Source organism: Enhydra lutris, unplaced genomic scaffold, assembly GCF_002288905.1.
Source record: "Enhydra lutris kenyoni isolate GAN:26980312 unplaced genomic scaffold, ASM228890v2 scaffoldscaffold17, whole genome shotgun sequence".
NCBI classification, from domain to species: Eukaryota; Metazoa; Chordata; class Mammalia; order Carnivora; family Mustelidae; genus Enhydra; species Enhydra lutris.
Genome location: NW_019154101.1, coordinates 1,994,766 through 2,017,423, shown reverse-complemented (window position 1 = coordinate 2,017,423; position 22,658 = coordinate 1,994,766). Strand labels below are relative to the sequence as shown.

Sequence of the window (22,658 nt, the reverse complement as noted above, 5' to 3'; positions counted from 1 at the left end):
TGACAGTGTGAGAAACCCATTGATGTAAACTGTGCTTTTTGAGCCTGACAACTGCCTTGAGTGGGAATTTGAATGATCCCTGTTCTTTAGGTGAGCAAAGACCAGAGTGTGTAGGGAAAGGCTCAGGTGAGTGAGGAAATGTGTCTTTCTGTTCCAGGAGCCATGTTCTTTCTGCCATACCGCTCTGATGAGACCGTAAGCTCATTCTCCAAGAAAGAAGGCTAACGGTGATTCCAGACACTTCCTCCTTCCTCGAGAAGATGTGGGACTGTGATTTCTGGGGGGCAAATGCCCCATGCTTGTCAGAAATCTCAGAGGAGAGTTTTGAACAGTGTGGCTTTCAGGCCAGCTTGGGGGGTCGGCGCTGGCGGGGGTCATATGGAAGAGAGGTATTTGGGGCCTTATGGATTTCTACCCATAACTCCCTCTCCCCCACCCCCCAGTATGTCTCTGCACAGACCAGCTAGGATGGAGTGGTACAGGCCTTGTTTTAAATTCATTCAACAACGCTGCTGTCAGTACACAGAAGGCAGAATGGCAGAAGGCATTTCCCTCTGATGGTTACTTTAAAGCTCTGATGGGCAGCACCTGGGTGCCTCAGTCAGTTAAGCGTCTGCCTTCCGCTCAGGGCATGATCCCAGGATCCAGGGATCGAGTCCCGAATCCGGTTCCTTGCTCAGTGGGGAGCCTGCTTCTCCTTCTGCCTGCCACTCTCCTTTTGTGCTCTCTCTCTCCAACAAAAAAATAAATACAATCTTTAAAGCTCTGTTGTGCAATGCAGTAGCCTTTAGATAACTGTGGCTATTGAACATTTGAAATGTGGCTGGACAATGGAGGTGTCTGGTCTGTGTAAACTACACACTGGAATTCCAACCCTTAGTACAAAAAAAAAATGAAAGGGTGTACAATGTCTCTTTAGCAAGCTTACGTTAGTTACATCTGGAAATGGTAATATTTTGGATATACTTGGTTACATAGAATTATTATTGCAATTGGTTTTACCAATTTACTTTTTTTTAATGTGGCTAACTCAAAATTTAAAAGCTTGTGACCCACGTTCTTGTTCCTCTAGACCATGCAGCTTCTACGGAGTCACTGACAAGTTCAAAGAAAGCTGCATGCATGTTACAGAAAGTATTCATGGGAAGCACGCTTTTCTTCCTGTTTATATGAAGAAAGTATACACTTCATAAAGCCTGGGTAGGGGGAAGTCTTCAAAATACAAAAATAAACCTCTCCTTCTGAATGATGTATATGTTATCTTACAAAGAAAAAAAAAAAAAAAAACAAACAGCACAAAAGAGCAGAAAAGTCCAGACAAGGACTGGACCTGCGACCCTGGTGAGCATAGGAGGGGTGTGTGGGTCTGTTAGGGAGGAGCCTTCCCAGCACTGGGCATGACCCCTGGGCTGGGTGGCAGCATTTCATGGGAAGCCAGCATTTTGACTTTATTTTTAAGGAGGGGGCGGTCAGAGGTACAATGTGTAGAGGACTGGCTGGCACCTGTCTGCTTTGGTCTCTGATCTGTTGGCCTGAACATCCAGGGAACATCAGCTCCTGGACTGACTACACCTGCAGCTGGGCAAGGTCCTCAGCCCTGGCGTTGGGGGGCCTCTTTTCAGCTGAACAAATTAGGTTTCTCCAAACAGTACCCTTTCCCCGAATCCCCACAGAGCTGGATGCTGTCCCCTCAGAAAGGTGACTTCTTTCTCATTTGCATAGTCAGTAGACAGACTCAAGGCTACAGTATTTGCATCACACGGGGTTTATTTGTGGTACAGCTGGAGAGCCCCTTCTCCGTGTGATTAGTGCTGTGGATAAAGAAATGTTTACAGGTTACAAAGTCACAGCAAACATCTCAGACAGAATCTGCAGAGCAGCATTGTGTCCTTAATGTTGTTTATTTAAACAATCTGATGAAATATCCTGTATAATCCTCTCCGATTCACTGTGGACAGGACCTGCAACCACGTCACTCCCAGGACTAGAATATATTATATGGCACAGGTGAAGGAATCTGCTGCTGTAATCAAGGCCCCTGAATCACCTGAATTATCCAGGGTGATTACCCTGGGTGGGCCTGACCTAATCAGGTGAGTCCTTTAAAAGAAAGTTTAGGATCAGAAACTGAAGAAGTCAGAGATTCAAAGCAGCACAGAATTTCTGCTGCTGAATCTAAAAAAGCAAAGAACTACATTGTAGAGAAGGCCACATGGCAGGGGATGGCCTCTAGATGCTGAGCGCCTCTGTCCTCTACCTCCAAAGAATGGACTTTTGCCCGACAACCAATGAGCTCGGATGGGGATCTCAGCTTTCAGATGAATCCACAGCTGCCAGCCTGAGTTCCACCTCACCAGACCCTGAGCAGAGGACCCAGTGAAGCCATGCACAGACTTCTGACCCCCCAGAAACCATGCAATCATAAATGGGTGCTGTTTTAAGCCTCTAAGTTTTGTGGAAACATGTTACACAGCAATAGAATATGAAAACAGGAAATATGGACCCACGTTGCAGGAAGAATCTGTGGTTAGCAGAGCTCACAGTGCTCTGTTTTCAGCCGTCCATGAAAATTCCAACCAAGCCATACACAAATGTTAGAACACATATCTGTTTATTTGTTTCCCGGACAGTTAGGTCCTGAAAGTGTTGCTTCAAGGTCCCTCCTTTCAACCCTCTGTAACCTTCCAGGCTTCACATGGTGCATGGGAGTGTGGAGGGCGGGAGGAAAGATGTTGGCGCTGTCAACCAAGGGAGCTCAGCTGGAAGCTTCTGGTTCCCCTGCCCCCCCTCCCCCCACCCACTATGCCTGGAGAACGAAAGCAGCGCAGCCATTCACTGTTTAAAGAATGGTGTTAAATGCTGGTTGGATTTCTGGTAGGGAAGCCTGAAACAGCAGCACTGGCCTAGTTACAAAAGAGAAGACAATTTATATAAAGAAAGCTTCATGAGATCTCACTAGATATTTTATTGTTATAAGCATGGACAGGACACATAGCTGTACACTGGCGTACTATGATGACATGATTTCATATCCCAATTCACACTTTTAGAAATCTATAGCCTCTCATTCCAAAGCTAATATCTGTCAAATGATGAGACACTATTTTCATAGACATTTTTAAAAAAATACATAAGAAAGATAACATCCATTGTAAGCCCCTCCTTTATTTTGGGCACTCAGGGAAACAGACTTCCATTGGCTTGGGTCATGGCTCTCTTTGGGGTGCACAATTTCTGTCTGACATCACCTTCATGTGCCACAGATCAAATGCTTTCCCTCTACACGGGATTTCTGGGACCATACTTGTTTCCTTTTGTCTTCTCCAATGGTTGTGACTTTCTTCTCCTCTCACCTCAGAATAACTCCCTCCCCTGCATCTACACTGACAGTCGCTATGCTCTTTCTCATCCCCATGTCCCTTCTTTTTTTTTTTACCTTCCTTACACTGATCTTTCTGAAGTTCTCTACACAAATGACAAAAGACTAGAACTTTCCAGTGTTTCTTAATTTCTGGCCTTAGCAACTTATATTCTGAAAACCCCATGGGTCTTATTTATCTCTTTTTCCATCTATAAGAAATGGGGAGGAGGATGGCAAACACGACTCCTTCAAGACATAATGTGTCACACTGGACTTAATATTCCCAGAGAATATTTCTGTAGCTCAGATTAGTTGCTCCTTTGTGAATGCTCTCACCTCACAACCTCTGAAGCATTCGCACAGATCCCTTTGCAAGGAACTGACTTAATAGAAGGCCCTTTAATGCAAATTAAGTCTTGGCCACTGACAGGTCAGGCACATGGGGAAGCAGTGAGCCCTTGGCAAGCAGGGTAGACCATATATCTCACTTTGTACCACCATCAGAGCTGTCATTCCTTCCTCCTCTTCCTCAGAAATCTGCTGCTGAAATCCTTGCAGTCACTGTTGGTGGAGAACTTGTAAACACAGGACCAGGCAGGGCTCCTGCTTTCACGGACCTCACAGACTCACGGATGGCTCTCTTTTTACAATATTGAATTCTATTGTTTTTTTTTTTTTTTTTTTTTTTTTTTTTTAGGATATTCTTGGCAAACAGCAGTGGTTAAACTATTTTGCAGTTGAGCAAGTACATCTCTAAGTTTTTGTTTTCATAGGTTTTCTGGAATTTCGATCTGGTGTGGTGGCTTGAAAGCTAGAAACCATGAGCTCATATGTGTGTGTGTGTGTGTGTGTGTGTGCACGTGTGTGTTGGGGGTAAGGAAACATGCCTCAGTAAATGGATGTGGGCAAAGGGCCAAACCCACATCCTATGAATGCTGCGAAGGTTCCTGCCATTATAGAGGTTCCTTCACAACACAATGATTCCCAAAGGATCCCTACTGTCGTGGCTGGAAGGTCAGTGCTTCTTGTCCCATTGTCATCTTGGAGCTCCTCCTGAAGGCTTCGCTTTCTTTGGCCGATCATGTCACGATGGCCAGTCTCACACACTGTACTATATAACCTTGCCTCCGTTATCCTTGAGATCACTCCAGGAACCATATCGATCAAAGCCATTCTCTCTCGAACCTCTAATTCTCATCCCATTGATCCTCCAACCTAGCCTTCGGCTCTGTCACCTCGGTACTGATTTCTGCCCCAAGCTGACCATCCCTGGAGAATTTTATAGCTTCATCATTTCCTTTGTGACAATTTCCAGGCAAACGTGGGAGTAGATGTCTACATCATTGGTGAATGTGTTGAAACGAGCAGCTCATTTACTTGAAACACTATTAAGACTTCTATCTGCCCCACCTGCTTCTCTCCCTGAGGAAAAGAGAGGCAGAAGTAGAATTTAAAATAAAAAATAAAAAGAAGAAATGTTAAAGAGTTAAAATGTTACAAGAAAACTCGTTCAAAACTCAATGAACAAAAGGTTGCTACATCGCAGCCTCTTCTGTCCACCTTCCTGTTGGTTGGATCCCTGCTGGTTCTCAGTCCTTACGAAGACCACACGGCCCATATTCCCCGAGTAGCCCCATATTTTTATTCCGTTTCACTGTGTCTCTGGGATCAGACTTCAATTTGGAATGTATGGTTGTGTGGCTACAGCACATGCTTAACTTTAATATGGGTACAATTTTAATAAATATTTATATTTTTATGAAATGCACACACCACAAGCAACACACACACACATGCATGTAATTCACAGACAGCCAAATCCTCAGGGAAAGCTCCACCATCTACTCATCAAGGTCAAGTGTCATTGGGAGCCTAGAGTAGCCAACTGTAACATTTCATTTCAGAGGATTTCCAAGTGGCTGGAATGAACACAAATTAGACAATACAAAACTCTTACTGTATATTGGTCTTGGAACTTAAGGACTGAAAGAGCTAATACATGGGGAGCTAGACCACACACCAAGGGCCTCTAAATCCACAGTAGCAACAACAATGATAAACAATGCCATAAGATTATGAAAATCTATCCTATGATGCACAGAGAAGTACCTGGTTAAAGCTGTTAAATGCAATATACAACAGTTGTGATCTGTTTCCAGTGCAATATATCACATTTAGATCACCATATGTCACATTTGGCAAGTGATGGATATAAAAATATATATATTTTTTGCCTTCAGAAAGTGGAACAAACCAAAAGGTAAGGCTTTTCTGATAAATGGTAGAAAATGTAACTAGCAGTTGGATCTGCTTGGATCTGGTGAAGCGTGGCTATCCCATTTCCTCTGCCTGCTCCCTGCCCTGAGCTCCAAACTTCACGTGCACCAGCATATGTCTGTGTGCGTTTAACATCAGGAGAATTACATCTTCTTCCATGCATTTCTTGTAAATATTATTATCCACTTGCAAGCATGCTGATGTTACAATTTCCTCCCAATCTCTTCCCACTGCTTTAAAATTTTTTTTTTCTCATGTAGCTAAGAAAATACCAAGAAAATACCAAACTTTCTCCATGATTTATTTCAGTTTCTATTTTTGAGCCATTTTTGTCTTCTCCATGTTGCAGTATCAGAATGATTATGTTAACATGGAAATTTTAAAAATGTGGTTCTTATTCTTTTTCTCTATTTTTTTCTTTTTTCCTGTGTCCTTCCTTCCTTCCTTCTGAGAGTTCACTGAAGTATTTCCTAGGTACTAGCCTTGTGTTTATTATTTGAATCAAAGCTTATTTTTGTGCCCAACGTATGACAAGGAAAAATGTCTCTTTGAAATTCTATTTTACAAACAGGGAAGTTGGGCCTCAGGGGTTTTGAGTCTCACTTAAATACTGTACACATTTAGTATCACACAAGTGGTGGGGGTGGGGCAGCAAATAAACTTAACAATTACATTTAGTCTGTCTTTAGGAAAGAAAGCTTCTTTTCCCTAATGAGAGAGTCTCTTCAGCATCTGCTCCAGAAAGCCTGGGGAGGAAACATTTTACCCATGGCTTTGAAAAGATTTTTTTTTTTTTCCTGAGCATATCCACTGTCCTTTAAAGAAGTCACACACAGGTCGATTTTCCTGTTCTTAGTTGAGCAAGGAGTAAGCACTGGATGTGTTTTCCAGGGATGAGCTGCTTGTCTCTGGGGTGGAAACATTGTATGTTCCTGAAAAACAGAGCAGCAGCTCAGGCTTAAGTGCAAGAATTCATGATCATGGTGGCATGCACCTTTCCCGATGTGGCCCGAGGGGAGCTCTCGCTCGAGAGCCAGGTAGGCTCTGCCATACCTGGAAACAAACCCATGTCCACCCCCTCCCCAGGACCCAGAAGGGCCAGAGAACAAACAGCCGTCGTTCTCAAGCATGCGTGGCAGCCGACAAGACAAGCACTAACTACTTCCCATCAAACCAGCAGCCAGGTTTCTACAGGACAGGGAGAATGTGAACATGGGCAGCCCTCCACATGCCACCACATGCATGGGCCTGGGGACATCACGTGAGGGAAGCTCCCTGGTCCCCTTGGGTGGGCATGACTTGGGGAGGCTCCTGGGAGGGGTCCAAGGGCTGAGCTGGAAGGCGAGGGGAAGGGGAGGGGAGGGGAGGAAAGGCAGAAAAGGAAAGAAAGTAGCAAATTAAAGGAGAAGAAAAAGCAGGACCAGGAAAGAAGTGGAGGTCAGGGGCTGCTAACAAAAGTGCAGTGGGGTGGTGGGGGCAGCCATGGAGCAGTCACACATGGGCTGGCATCAGCAGGAGGCAGGGACTGAGCATGGGCAAGTGGAGTCGGGGTGCTGGGTGAGGAAGGGACACGGTGCCCACCCTACCATCAGATTGGTGAGCTGCCACTGCTAACAAGGTTTCCATCACTGCCTGGGGGGCCCCTTGGGGCTGCTGACAACATAAACCAAAGTTACAGTGATTATGGGATCCTCAAGCAGGCCAACACGGAGGCGCAAGAATGACCCTGGAGAGGACGTCCAATGGCAGTGACTGGGAATCTCAGGCCCTGGGACCTCAGGAACACAGCCTGAACTCCAACTTTGATCAGCCCGATTCAGAAAAAAAAGAACACATTTTTTTTGGCTTCAGATTGCGTAATTCTGATTCAGTAAACCCATTCTGTAGGGTTTTCACTTGGATGCAAATGGTCGGCGTGTTCCAGTGACAGTGTCGGCCAAGTGCCATGGTGGTCCTCCACCCTTGAAGGTTGGATCATTTCACAGCAGGCCCAATCACTGACGTTCAACGTCAAAAGGAAAGCCTCTCCACTCTCATAAGTAATGCATCAAATGGAAGCCCCAAACACCAAGTCCTCTGGAGTTCTAGCAATTGATAGGCATTCTCTGAATTTGATTTTTTTTTAAGATTTTATGCATTTATTTGACAGAGAGTGAGATCACAAGTAGGTGGAGAGGCAGGCAGAGAGAGAGGGGGAAGCAGGCTCCCTGCTGAGCAGAGAGCCCGATGCAGGGCTCAATCCCAGGACCCTAAAATCATGACCTGAGCTAAAGGCAGAGGCTTATTAACCCACTGAGCCAACCGGGTGCCCCCGAATTTGATTTTACAGGAAAAGCCTTAGTCTGGAATACTGACACATTTCTAGGTCCTGCCTTTATGAGACCGGTTCATTTTCAAGAAGCTGGAAGCAATTCTGGTACTTAGTTTCCTGGAGGTAGGGGAATGGTGGACAGAGGTTTCAATTTCCCAGCATAGCTGAGACCCATTGCCCAAAGTCATTAACATTATTGATTTTATACCTCCAAGATAGGGATTGATTCCTAATAGAATAGGAGTGACTACAACTTGGGTGATTCCTCCTACATTTATGCACAGTTTTGTAAACATCAATGTGTACAACAAGCACACTCCAAAAAAAAAAAAAAAAAAAAAAGAAAGAAAGAAAAAGGAAAGGAAAATAAAAAGGGGGAAAGGAGCCCACAGCATGTGATCCTATAGTAGACCTTTTTAAATCTATTTTTTGCTACACCTGAACCCATAAACATGACCTTCCTATTTCTATTTAACATGAATAGCAAAGAGGGCACCTGGGTGGCTCAGTCGGTTAAGCGTCTGCCTTTGGCTTGGGGCATGATCCCAGGGTCCTGCATCTGGCTCCCTGCTCAGTGGGAAGCCTGCTTCTCTCCCTCTGCACCACCCCCTCCCTGCCTCCGCCTCCCCCCCTTCTTGTACACTCTCTTTCTTTTTCTCTCTGTCTCTTGCAAATAAATAAATAAATAAATAAAATCTTAAAAAAAAAAAAAAAAGGCATGACTAGCAAAGAACTCCATGTTTGACAAGGCCAGCAATTCACAGTTCTCTTTTTTGTAGTTGATAGAGTTTTGACAGACAGCTCTCCACAGGCTTGTCAAGATTCTCCAAATTTTATCCTCAAGTTATTATTAGTTGCCCACTGAAGTTATCCTTAAGTTATTATTAGCTGCCCTCTGTACCAGCCTCCTGGTGGTTTGGGAAAATGTAAGCAAGTTCCTGTATTTAACCTCTGCGCCCAAATGAGGCCATTGTCAGTGATTGTTGTAAAGCGGCGAGTGGGAAGGTAGGGGTGTGAGATTCCCCATCAGGGCAAATTTGTTTGAGTCAACCCAAAGTAAGTAAGTGCTCTAGGGAGTGACCTAGAGGTCACTACATACCTGTTTTACCAAACAAATTGTTAAATCTTCTTGATATGGGAGAACTCATAGAAAATACTGGTGTCGATGAACCTAGGGATGTTGACTGAAAAAGAGAAGAAAGACAGTTACAAAGCAAATGTTAAACCAAAGCTCTGTTTTATCTCTACGATGTTTCATTTGCTGCCCACTAGTGGTCATTGTCTGCATCTCTCATTCCCATGAAAAAGCCTGGACGAGCGTGAATTTCTGCTTCAAACAAATCAAGCAGGAAAGCCACTTGGAAATACTGGACTCTCATCAGATTTAGGAAAATAACTTTCAAATGCATTTTTGCTGTTTGATAGGGTTTGGTATCTTCTGACATGTGACGACAGTCAAATACGTTTGAGTGCAATGGTTACTTTCCAAAACGAATTACGGAAAATATACTCGTCGTTATTCTTTATGTTGTGTTCTCTAGTGCCTTAAATTTCCCCAGAAGTTTCTTATTTCTCAGTGAATTTTGATTTTCGACCTCCAATTGGTATTATCTGTGCTATCCGATTCCTACTAAAAGATGTGGGACAGCATCTTAATGGTAGTTCTGTGGCTGACCTTAATAGGCAGAATCAAGTCCAAAGCAAAAACAGCGAAATAATCTATGCTAAATCTGGGTGTGGAGAGAGAGGTTTTCAAAAGTCTCTAAAAGGAAAGACTGACCTTTGAGTGCTGTGAAGACCATCTTGACAGTGAAAACTTCTTTAACAAGGTTTCCTGGACCTACCGTTGTTTAAAAGAAGCCATCGTGAGTTCAATATGCCACAAGCACTTTGACTTTTCTAGAAGCATGAAACGGTTATAGTTCTTACCTTCTGATCCCAGAGGCATCCAAAGAGTAAAATGAATAATCCCTGGGAAAAAAAAAAAAAAGAATTGGGAAGAAGGATATTTTAATCATAGTCTATTGTCCAGCAAAATAGGAAGTATTGTTAGCCTGGCATTGCCAGCTGTTGGGCAGCTGAATACTCCTCTTCTATTTGCAGTAGTGTTCACGTCATTGTGATGCGGACCTGGGGCCTCGGGTGAAATAACCGGTCCCTTCTAGTCAGGCCATGCTGTACACTTCATTAGACATGAGCCTTATAGTTTGAAGCCAGACCTAGGAGCAGAGGTTAGGTCTTGTGCGGCTTTGGCAAGAGCATCCGGGACCGTGTCTGTTTCGCCTCCTCCTCAGCTCATGGGAGCCCATGCTTACCCCCCACCTGCTGGTTGAATCAGAGTTAAGCATTCCTTCCTTGCTGCCTATACCTTTGCTAAAGCTCTTCTAACAACGTGGCTTATATATAGTTTGTTATGTACTGCAAGAGAGCAAAGGGTGTGTCTTTTTCATTTTAGTATAATAGAGCAGAACGTCTACCCTACATGGGGCATTCGTTCTCTCATTCTTCAGCAAATGTTTCTAGAGAACATACTATGTGGCACATGACATTCATTTTATTTGCCGGATGGTTATTGAGCACCTACACTGTACCACTAGGTAATATAGGGATAAAGTGATAAGGAAGACAGATGCTATCCCTGAATTCACAAAGATAGTGCTCATTTAATGCTTGTGGAAATTAAGTGGAGAAATGACTTGGTTTAATAGTGGCATTTTCATTTAGGAGATAGTAAGTGGCATCGTGATAATGTTGGGTAAATAGAAAAATCCTGTGTAGGGAAGGGACTTTCCTCCTACTTGTATTATTAGGGCTTTTCAAAGTAAGTCATGCGTATAGCTAAATTATAATGCAGGTGATAAGAGGTATAAGGTTCCATGGGAGCAGAGGAATGGGTCCCTTTTATCTCACTGGGTTCTTGTAATTCCCCCTCTTTAGGGCTAGGGCCTCCTCTGGACTAAAATCCTTCCCCATTCCTACCCCTGTTTGTGTTTCTATCATTAATTTGTCCCACCAGTTCAGATACTTCCTGAGAGCCCTGCCTTGCAGAACTTACCTGAAAGGCATTGAGGAGCGTAAATATAATATGGAACACAGCATTGCTTCCTTGGAACACAGTGGCAAGACCAAAACCCCAGGTGAGCCCCAAGAGTGGTGTGAGGACCCCAATGCTCTTGCTGATCTGAAACAGGCTACTCTTCTCCTGCTTGCTTGGCTTGTCTCCAATGGAAGGTCTCAGGATTTTGGAGATGACCACAACTGTGATGGTCATGTTCACTACCACGATGATCAGCGCTGGGATGATGAAGGCCAGCAGGGCCTTGGTATCCTCCCAGTTGAGCCAGCAGGCATTCTTCCTGGTGTAGACTTCTTGGGGCTGGGTGGCCCCCACCGTGATGACTGAGATGACAAGAGGGCAGCCATAGCCAAGAGAAAATGCAATAGTCTTCTGAATGGACTTACTCGTGTCATGCAGGATGAAAACCAGGCGGTAGAAGAGCATAAGGCCCAGAGTCAGCATCCAGAAAAAGACACTGAGGTAGAAGAAATGGATGAAGAAGGTGGCGGCCACACAGGCTGTGTTGTTGAGAGGATAAAAATGGTCGTGGATGGCAGCGGCCACAATGAACCAGATGTCGGCCACCAGAAGGGAGGCAGCAATGTTCACGATGCAGATGTGGCGCATATAGGATGTCCGATTCTTGGTCACTGATTTCCACACCACAGCTTCCACCACTAGGCATGCTGCTAAGCTCAAGATGGAAAAGCACAACCCAATGTAGGAGATGATATCCAGTAGTATTTCCAGGAGGGAACCAGGGTATGGAGAGTCGGGGGACATGAGGATGGAGAATGATGTCAGGTGGTCACAGATGCAGGAGACACTGTCCCCGTCAACTCGTCTCACTTCACACCCACTACTATCCCACCCCCCTGTGTGGTTGGCAAGGCTGAAATTCCAGAATACACATTGTGGTTCCCCACCTGAAGGGTTGATGTTCTTAAAAGTCATTGAAATCTGGAATGGCATGGTTATATTGTGGTTAACAGTGGTTGTCATCACTAAGCTGTTCGCAACATTCTTTCCTTGACTGTCCTGGGTGAGGATGGTTTTGAGAGTTGGGAAAGCCACAGTGACAATAGACGAACCCCACGGCAGGCTTCCCAGCTCACACTTTTCAATGGCCACGTTGCCCCAGAGGTCTGAGTCTGAGAAAACAAAGCTCTGTTTGTAGGGTTTTGGATGGCCAGGTTTTATTATCATGCTCCTCATCTGCACATTCGTTTGGTTGATGGACAAAAAAGTGCTATCTTCAGACCATAATGCTCGGGAAAATCTTTCTACTGAATCCAGAAGCTGTGAGCTCTGGTTGGTCGGTTGCTGTTGGGACACCTTCCAGGTACTCAACATGGGCTTGCTGAGGAGGGTGTTAACCGTAGAGAGAATGTTCTGTAATTGACATGACATGGGGTCAAACCAACCAAATTCTTTCAATCATAAAAGAGAAAAAATAACATCTCCCTAGAAGCTGGTTGTGTGATAACAGGTAAGAGGAAAAGATAAGAGAAAAATGAGGCATCGCAGGCAATGGGGCTCTGTGTCCCTCCTTCTTATGGCAGGGAATTAGCAGAGGATGCATCCCCAGGGCTGGGAGACCTCTTTAATCATTTACCAAGTACCACCCTCCATTACCCACTAAGGCCAATTCAGCAGACTGGTAGAGATATGTATTCACTGTATTATATTATCTAAAATCTCAAGCCTGTAGAGAGTGATATTTTCTCAATAAGGGTGAAGTTGTTTCAAAAGACCCTCTCCAAAGCTGAATGCCAAACTGCTGGCAAAGGCATCATTCTTTTTTTTTTTTCTAAATATTTTTATCTTTTCTCCCATAAACTTGGGTTTGTCATTTTCCATTTGGGCTTTCTCTCAATCTCTCAATATAATTTCTTTGCCCTCCTTTGCCTTGTTCTGTTCAATCTGAAACTATGAGCCTTGTAGTTTGTTGAATGTTGGTGCCCAAAAGAACATGTCTTAATACCCAGACCCTGTGGATGTGACCTTATTTGGGGAAAGGGTCTTTGTAGATATGATTAAATTAAGGATCTTGAGAGGAAATCATCCCAGATTACCTAGGTGGGCTCTAATTCCAATGTCAAGAATTCTTATGAGGGACAGAAGAGGAGAAGATAAATGGAGACGAGGAGGTCCCATGAAGACAGAGAGGATGGACTGAGGCAGCTACAAGCCAAAGAGTGCTGGAGCTACACAGAACTGGAAGAGACAGAGAAAGTCTTTCCTGGAGACTTGGGAAGGAACATGGCCTGGCAGACACCTTGATTTCAGACTTCTAGCTTTGAGAACTATGACAGAATAAGTTCCTGTCATGGTAAGCCACCCAGTGGGTGGCACTCCCTTACCCTCGCCATAGGAGGTCCACATAACCTCCTTGGACCCTTGCTCCCCAAGCTCTTGCCAGGTACCTCTGGCTGTGTTTGGCCACTGGGAAGCACTGGCAGGAGATGGGAAGGTGGGAGAAGGAAGAAGTTGAAATATATTTTCCTACGACCCACCGTAGTCACCCCCTCTCCCCTCTACACACATACTGTCTTCTGCACATCTTTGGTGATAGTTCTGTTGCTCCCGCTAGTGATCCCTCCTCCAAGGTTTTGTTCTCCCTCCACTTTAGGTGCACTCTATCCTCTCCTTTCCCCTTTAGGCCTCAGGGTAGTACTGGCTTCTATTTTTTTTTTTTTTTTAATCCCTGGATTGACCTCTGAAAGTATCCTTTCGTTAAAGTCTCATCATTTGAACTCTTCATTTGAATTCTGGTTGACTCCTCTCAGAACCCTGATTGCCTCAAGGTCATGTTTAGTTCTAGATCACTGAGAAGTCCATACATTCCATCCATTCCATTGTACAATATTCTGAAAACCTTTCCCTCCTGGTTTTCTTAGAAAGCAGATAAGTATCCATTCTATTTTAATGAGGAAACTGAGATGGAGATTCTTTTGATCTCCAAATGAATACTAGAAATCTTTTGATCTCCAAATGAATACTAGAAACACCCCCCCCCACCCTAAAAACCATAGCTGACAAAGCACAAAGCATACTCTGTGACTCTAAAATCCAGAGTATTGTTCTGGAGAAGACAAAGAAGGAGCTATAATGGCGACAAGTTACGTTTCTTGACCAGAAGTCCCAAGGGGTGAAAAGAGGGGACCCAAAACTCCTGTAAGGTCTCAACCAACTCACCGTCATCATTTCTGAGTTCACTTGGGTTGGAACTGTTGAGAGCAGATCGAGGATGTTAATGATGGCTCCCAGGCTCCCGGGAAATGAGCTGACTTCATGTTTCACCTTGCCTGTGCTGACAGAAAGATCCTTCAGGTATGCTGGGAGCTTTGTATCCTGACAGGGACTCTTGATCAAAGCCTAGTAAAACAAAAGCCAACACAAACAGACACTCAAAAACCTTGCCAGTCAGTCCTGTCAACAAATCCTGCTGATCTACCCATGATGAAAATCTCTTACATTCAGGATTTCTTTTTTTTCTCCATTCCTATAAATATACCCTATAAAATAACTTCTCTCTTAATCTGTGTGCTATTCAGAATAGAATAAGACCTCACCCATAGAAGGGGAAGAGTAAAACACATGGCAATCCGATGACTACTAGTTAAAGAAAAAGGAAAGGGGATCTGATTCCTAGAGAGTTAGATTAAAATTGAGTAAAATTATCCCTTGATGGTCTGTATGGAAACACATTTGCTACTCTGCTTTTTCTTGTCACTTACTTTGCTGACCATTAGGGGGGGTGACTCTCCATCCCAATTTTCCTGGGACAGTTCTGCTTTATATCTGCTGACCCAGTGTAATTATTACTAGCACTCTCTTTTATTTTCAAAATGTGTCCTGGTTTGGATGGTAAATTATACGGCCATCTCCACTTCTGTTTCCTAATTACTTACCCAATTACTTCCTAAGCCCTTACTTACAATTAAAGGATGAACTCCAATTTGACCTCATCCATAAAGAACTTTGATGAGTATTCCAACCCAGGGGAGTTTCCTCCTTTGACTTCCTAAGTCTTTGTTATTTTTTAAAAAAAGATTTATTTATTTATTTATTTATTTATTTATTTATTATTAGAGAGAGAGCATGAGCGGGAGGGGAAGAGGGAGGGAGAGAATCTCAAGCAGACTCCATGCTCAGCATGGAGCCCAATGTGAGGCTCAATCTCACGACCCTGAGATCAGGGTCTGAACCGAAACCAAGAGTCAGATGCTTAATGGACTACAACACCCAGATGCCCCCGTAAGTGTTATTTAACATACTTAACATATTTAACCTACTTTTACATTTGTGACATTTCTACCAATGTCATCTTGTGTTTGACTTTCAATATCTCTCCAATTAAATTACAAGCTCCTTAGCAATTTGAAACATGTTATATTCCGTCCGATATGCTATAATGCCTGATACAGTATAAGTCATAAATTGGCACATAATAGGTATTCAATAAATATACGTTGAATGGATAGATCTGATAGGCTAACAGGCCAACCTTTCCATTGAAAATGCATCTAAGTATCTAGAATTGGGACCAGGGCCCAATATTGAATTCAAATTAAATATTCCCATCTTTCTCAATTAGGGAAATTCATATCACTGGTGCATCCTCATCAAGGTCCAACTCAGAGGCCAAGTTCTTCAAGCAGAGGTTCCTGATTATCCTAAGCAAAATTAATGTGTATTGAACTACCCAACAGGATTACATCCTCTAGCAAATCAGAGACAGAATTCTGGTTTTGTGGCCTTCCCCTGAGAGCACCTGCAATAATGCTTCGTACCTAGTAGGTATTTTAATGAATTTAGTACAAGACAAGAGGAGAGACAGAAGATAATTAGATGAGACACAAATCAGTGCTACTCCTTTTCCTTAATTCTTCTTCCAACAGTGAGAGTGTTTGGAACGGCTTGTCTAACAATATCATTCACTAGAACTCCACTAGTGGCCTCGTCAGTATTTGTTTAGTGTGACTCATGGCATTTTAGAGGTCTCTACTCTTGACAACTTCAGTATGAGATAACATTTATTTATTCTGATGAAAGGAGAAATTTTCCCCTACCACGTGGCAGGAACCTCTCTTCTAGGTAAGAGAGGCAGTTTAGTTCCATCTTTCATAACTAAAGTTTACCTCTAAGGGTGGAAGAAATCTCAGACCTATAAAAGCAGAAAGCCCAAGCATATATATATATATATATATATATATATATATATATATATTTTTTTTTTTTTTTTTTACACAGATGAACCTTATTTTTTTAATGTATCTCCTCCTTCTGAAAAGATGAGAGCTACTTACTTGGTAATCAAGATTATTCAAAGAAGAGTGGTAAGAGAAGATAATTCCACCTGCACTTCAGAGGTAATAGAAACAAGGCACTGAGAAGTCAAGGTGAAGGTACACAGCTGGTCCCAGAGCAGAATACATATTTTGTGGTCTCCATATTTGTACTTAAGAAAAACATAAAGCATTTCTAGGATTACCTCTTCTTTGGAAATAAACAAATAAAAGTAGCTTTGGGAGCAACACCAACCAGGCCAAGGCCCATTTGCTAAGAAATATGATAAGCTAGATGGATCTCCCCACCAAGAGCTCAAAGTCAAAGAGGTGTAAAGATCACCTTGGCCAGCTGGAGCAGACTATGTATTGGGGCAGAGATGCAGTCATTTTTCTTCACCTCCCAGTGGGAGCCTACACATTTGTAAGTCACTGTCCCGCCGGTGGGACCCGCAGGGCTGCTGGGTACATCTGAGAACTGGCATAGTTTCTGGATGACTTTCCCAGGTTCCCCAACACCTATTGTGGAATCTCGGCACATGATCTTCTCTCCTGCATTGGAAACGGAAATAAAAAGGACAATTTGAAAGGAGGAAAAAGGATAGTCAAAAGAGGGTCAGGGCTAGCTAGAATGTTGCTGTTTGAATTCATTTTTCTCTTTAGTTTTCCGCAACCTTTTCGGAGTTACCCACTTTCTTTATTTTGCTCCTGATCTTCCAAAGCCCCTTTTAGTGCTTTTGACCCAAATCTTTCACATGCATTTGCTTTTCTAACAATTTATTTCCTGTATGCCTCATCCCTGCCTCCGATCCCTGGGAATCTTCTCTCAGCTGTCTGTTAAATCTAAGCCATGGAAAAATCACGAGAGCTTAATGTGTGCTCATTCCGATAAGAGATAATCAGGTTACCAGGAATCTCAGGGACAATATGCCTTAATCCAAGGGATTCTCAACTCTGGCATATTCGAATCACCTGGGGAGCTAGGAAAATACCAATGTCCTGGTTCACTCAGCCCAAATAGATAAGAACCCCTTGGGGCTGAGATTTAAGCATTGGCTATTTTCTAACTTTCCCCCGTGATTCTAGCATGCAGCCAAGGTTGAGAAGCACTGCCTTAATTCACATATATAATTAATAGTGGGAATTCCAGGTACCCATGACCTGAATATTCTAAGCAATATTTGTAAACATTTGTTCCTTCTGGCTGCCCTTAGAGTTGACTCTATTTCATGTCAACTCAAGACCAGATTGGAATGAGAAAATGACATTTGTTGCAGAATCTCTGATCTCCAAGGGACTTTGATTCTCTGATGATAAGATCCCTTTCTCACCAACTTACAAATTTAACATCAACTGAGTTCTCAGTCATTGTATAAAATCTTGAAATATGTAAGTAATTTCTACTGGGAAAAGGAAGAGGAATCAGATCTGGTATGAGGGAAGAGAAGAACAAACATAAATGAATAAAACATGTCTGTGCCTGGGTGAAGATGGTGGCACAGGGGGCGGTGAAGAAGGGGTCTTGGCTGCCCCTGGAAGAGGTATGCTTGGTAGGGTCAGGGAACAGTGACTCAGGGAGATAGGGAACTCTAAATTGCTTCCCACTTTGGTGTCCAGAGCTCAGTTACCAATACATCAGAATTACCACAGATCACTCAGTAAACCAAACATGCCTGGTGATAGAGTCATGAATGCTTTGGATATCAGAGGTCCTGGTACAGACAAGATTTCTGGGGAAGAGGATTGTTTTTAGTGGAAGCCCTGGACCATGCTTTATTCACTTGTCTCTTTGATGCTCCTGAGGAGAGTTCTTGGTCATGGGCTATTATAGAAATGGCCATAAACCATGACCTTCTACCTTGAAAATATTATGCAGGGGGGTATATAGGCTTGGTGATGACGAAGGATGGGAAGGATGATTGCCTATTTTTTAGATTGATATTTTCATGTAGCCCTGTCTAGTGGTGACACCCTTTCTTCCTTTGCTGAAACCTCAAAGGGGTGTCAGTCCCGCAAAGACACTAGGCACCGCCCAGTCCGGTGCTTTGCCTCCCAGACTCTGCTGAAATAGAGCTTCATACACAAGACCTTCTTGATCACTTCCTCCTGACTCTCACCAGTAGAATGAAACCTGGCAGCCTCTTTGGTCTCCCTCGTGATCTCTAGTTCAGCCCTCACACCATTAGATGTCATCACACACATCTTTCCCCTATACCTGAGGTTAGTCCCCATGGCTTAGTTGTTGCTGTGGTTGTGGTTGTTTCTTCTAGACCCTCCACCCTTAGCCCAAGGCTTGCCACACGAAGGTGTACAATATCCATTTATTGAATGGATGAATGAGGGAGCAAATGAATAAATGAATCCCTGCTCATGACTACCACATTTTTAAAAAATTTCAAATGCTCTTACTTGGAACCAGGTTAATCTTCATAGCTGAGCTCCGGACTGAATTGTTAGCAGCATTGGTAAAGTGACAAAAAATGTCCAGCTTCTTTGGACACCAGGAAACTGAGCTTGCCGAGAAACTGTGTTTGTAACACACTTGCTTTCCATTAACTTCTTTTTCTGAGATAGAATTATTGGAAGAATCAAGTCACAAGATGAGTCTCCAAAGCACATATTTTGTTGAAATGATCCAATATGGATAATATGTCCAAACTTTTCCAAGGCATGTGCCACATTTATTTCTGATGTGGTTTTTAAAATGCCCCTAGTCTATAAGAAAGTAAGTCAGCCCACCCCTACATGGTGCTCCCCTAACCCCTACCTCCACCATTCATGACTCCAAATCTGTGCCTGTACAGTTTGGACAATCAGAATGCCTCTCAGCATCCCTTTCTTCCACATCCTGTCATGCCCTGTGCATTTCTCCTGTCCTGCCTTTCCACGTTGGTTTAGCGTCCCTTCTTTATGGGTCTATCTCCTCCTTTACATTGATAAAGTCTTGGAGAGAAGGTACCTGGTCTTATTTATCATTGCATCTCCCAGTGCCTAGCTCAGTATTTGGCCCCTAGAGAGCACTGAATACATGTATGTTAAACACGGGATGGTGAAATGCTTCAGTACTCCAGTACCCAGAGGGAGTCTATAGCCTCCTATCATACACCTTCTCTAAATCCTTGTCTCTACTGGGTCCTGCTTTTCTGAACATCGGGGTTCTTTTGATCTGCAGTGTTCATTTTGGAAATTTAACATTATATGGATCTTCCTTTAGGACAAGAACCCTTCCAGCTAGTTAGTAACACATGTGCCCCAACTCTCACGTCCCCTTTCATTGCTTCCTATGGTGTTTTGCATTGAGCATGTCACCACGAATAGTTGTTCAAAGAATGAATGAGCTTGCAAATCCCTCATGAAGGTGTCTCTGTTGTGAGATTTGGGGGTGCGAGCTCATACTAGGTTCACCTTAATCTGTAGGAACCCTGAGGTCTCTGGGTTGAGGGTACCTTCTACCTTAAAGGATTTGATTTGTGTGTGTGTGTGTGTGTGTGCACGCCAGGTACCATTGGGTGCTACCCATGGACCACTCTACATTAATTACTCTGCAGCTTGAGAGCAGGATGGTTGTAATTCTCAGGGGAAAATGGTGCCCACCCGGAAATGAGGCCAAACTCTTAACTCTGACGGATAAATTTTGTTTTTTTTGCTTATCCTCTTCTGAGTGAACATGTCACCCTTTGAGAGTCTTGACATTGTGCTGGTGACATGGGGCCCTTTAGTCTTTGCATAGGGAGCAGAACCTTTCTTCCATGCCCTTCAGAGCCTTCAAACCCAAGGTTCTGGGACACCTGAGTGGCTCAGTTGGTTAAACATCTGACTTTTGCTCAGGTCATGATCTCAGGGTCCTGGGATTGAGCCCCATGTCACGCTCCCTGCTCAACTGAGTCTGCTTCTCCCTCTCCCTCTGACCCACCCCTGCTTGTGTGCTCTCTCTCTCTCTTTCAAATAAATAAATAAATAAATAAAATCTTTAGGAAAAACTACCCCAAGTTTCTGGGTTTCTCATACTGACTGATACCCTCAGAGAAGCCCCACCAGAAGCTAAAGCATTTCTATTTTTCTTTTTCTCTATGTTTTTAGCCCTTGGTTATTTCTCTCACTTTCTTGGATGCTCAGCTGTGCATCTGAAAGGATTTCTGTGGTGCTTTTATAACACGCTGATGCATAGCATGGAGAGAGGGACCACCAGAATACCGGATATACTGAGGAAGCAGAAGGCCTGTGAAGGTGTCTTAACACTGTCTTCAATAGCCTCCACTAAAACCCATGGGCTCCACCCTCACACACCCTCAAATTCTGCCAAAAACCAACAAGCCATGGGCCACACAGTACAACAGAAGGTAATAAAGTTCATGAGGTACCCTCTGTTACATTCTGTCTCTGAGGCAATCCTCATGTCTCTTTACCTCTATTTTCAGAGGAAAGTTTGAGATCCCACAATGCAGCAATGTGTGTCTTACCTGCAAGAAAGGATAAGAAGTCCACTTGGAAAGTTACTTTGTAGTTTTCGTCCTCCTCAATGCAGCACCTGAAGTGACGGGAACCTTTGCACGGAACCGTAGCCTCCAGAGGGTCCACCATGATGTCCGGCTCTAGAGGCAGTGGGTGAACCATCACATCTTTTGTCGCGACACTGTACGATTTCTTGTATCTAAATATGCAGTGATAGGTTCCTGTGTGGAAGGAAGCAAAATGAGATGGAATGTGATCACTGCTCCAAAAAAACATTGGCTGGGAAGGTTAAGATGAAGTTTAGTTTTTCCTGTCAAGCATGGGCAAGAGCATGTCACACCTTCCTAGACAGTGGACGAGAAAACGTTTGATCAACTCTCCTCCTGGGTTCTCTATGTATTTGAAGGATTAACCCATCGTGAAATAGTCATTTACTTTTAAATAAAATTAAGTGGCTTATCTAAAGTTATACAGCCTATTAGGTGTGGAATCGCATTTTTCTTTTTCTTTTTTTAAAAGATTTATTTATTTAAGTAATCTCTGCACCCTATGTGGAGGTCGAACTTGGGACTCTGAGATCAATTGTTGCATGCTCTACCAACTGAGCGAGCCAGATGCCCTTGGAATTCAAACCAAGCTCCCATTACCTACTCCAAGTCTCTTTCCTTAACTCAGGGAGAATCTTGGGAATTCGGGTGTGTGCAGGGCTGAGGAGTTCTTCAAAGACAGTTGTCAGCCAGCTAGAGCTCTGTGATGGCATGGTGTCCCCTCGCCCCATCTGTGAGTGAGTAGGCATGCCAGCACCATGACACCATCCAAGTGTGTGGAAGGGGTTAGGCTGAAATTCTTGAGGGAGCTTCCCCTGTGGACCCTAGAATTAGATGTCTGATGTCTGTCTCCATTCTAGGAAAGTCTAAGGATGAGAGGTCTTTCTGGAGGATCGAGGGAAGGCTACAGCAAAAGTAGGCTGTGCAGCCTGTGCTTGGTGAGGCAGAGGGGCCTGAGCCTGGTCTTTGGGTTGAGCTTCTAGAGAGTACCTTATCCCAGTGGTCTTTATACCAGGGTCCGTCACAAGATGAGCCATGACCTGAACAGCCATCATGGGGACAGGGCAGGAAGATGGTAACAGAACCTACAGTTGAGTAAGACCCTTTTACTTTCTTAACATTCTTTCTCTTTGCCCCAACTCTGGAGGAACTAGAGCCATGACATAGCCAGAGGGAAAACAGGGAGAACAAGGACAGAGAACAAACCCCCTTCTGTTTCTGCTGGGAGGGAGGGAAATGTAAATTCGATATGAAATAAAAGTATAGTTAATTTAGATGAGAACGGGATTTTGACTGTCCCGAGTATGGGATAGTCAAATAGTTTATGTTCCTGGAAAAGCCATGTCTCCTCCTCAGTTATGACTCCTCAAGGGGAAGAGCAATTGGACAGTGTAGGTTAAGCCCAGCATGGGGGAACACTACTCTGTCTCCTGACTGTATTCTACCAAGGCCGACCACAGTGACCAGTTATTTCTACAATGATACCTAGGCCTTACACAAGCAAATAAAGACCCGGGACTTGTAGGACCTGGACTGATTAAACTTATAACTAATGAAAGGCTTCAGAGGGGAGTGGTCCCGGGTTGGCCAGTCTCCATTTCACCCTTGCTCTGCCATTTTCCAGATGTATAACCTCAGATATTTTACTTAGCCTCACTGGGCCTCAGTTTCTTCATCTGTAAAATGAGGATACTAATAACACTGTCCTCTAGGTTTATTGGGGTTTTTTAAAATTTATTTTTATTTATTTTCAGAGAAGGAGAGAGAGCAGAAGTAGGGGGAGTGACAAAGGGAGAAGCAGGGTTCTCCACTAAGCAAGGACCCCCGATGTGGGACTAGATCCCAGGATCCTGGGAGAATG

At 43.7% G+C, this 22,658-nt stretch overlaps 1 protein-coding gene across 4 annotated transcripts in view; it reads right to left on the bottom strand.

The window, feature by feature from the left end:
• Positions 1-4,026: 4,026 nt before the first annotated feature.
• LOC111147673 (adhesion G protein-coupled receptor F5) overlaps positions 4,027-22,658 on the bottom strand; it is a 68,192-nt gene continuing 49,560 nt past the window's right edge. For all 4 annotated transcript variants that reach the window (XM_022503879.1, XM_022503881.1, XM_022503880.1 and 1 more), the window contains 9 exons: positions 20,759-20,971; positions 18,708-18,863; positions 16,642-16,850; positions 14,206-14,385; positions 11,005-12,399; positions 9,879-9,920; positions 9,730-9,789; positions 9,049-9,133; positions 4,027-6,570 (listed from right to left, as the gene is read on the bottom strand). In XM_022503879.1, coding sequence (XP_022359587.1) covers positions 6,491-6,570; positions 9,049-9,133; positions 9,730-9,789; positions 9,879-9,920; positions 11,005-12,399; positions 14,206-14,385; positions 16,642-16,850; positions 18,708-18,863; positions 20,759-20,971 — 2,420 coding nt within the window. In that variant the 3' untranslated portion in view covers positions 4,027-6,490. The remainder of the gene's footprint in view (positions 6,571-9,048; positions 9,134-9,729; positions 9,790-9,878; positions 9,921-11,004; positions 12,400-14,205; positions 14,386-16,641; positions 16,851-18,707; positions 18,864-20,758; positions 20,972-22,658) is intronic.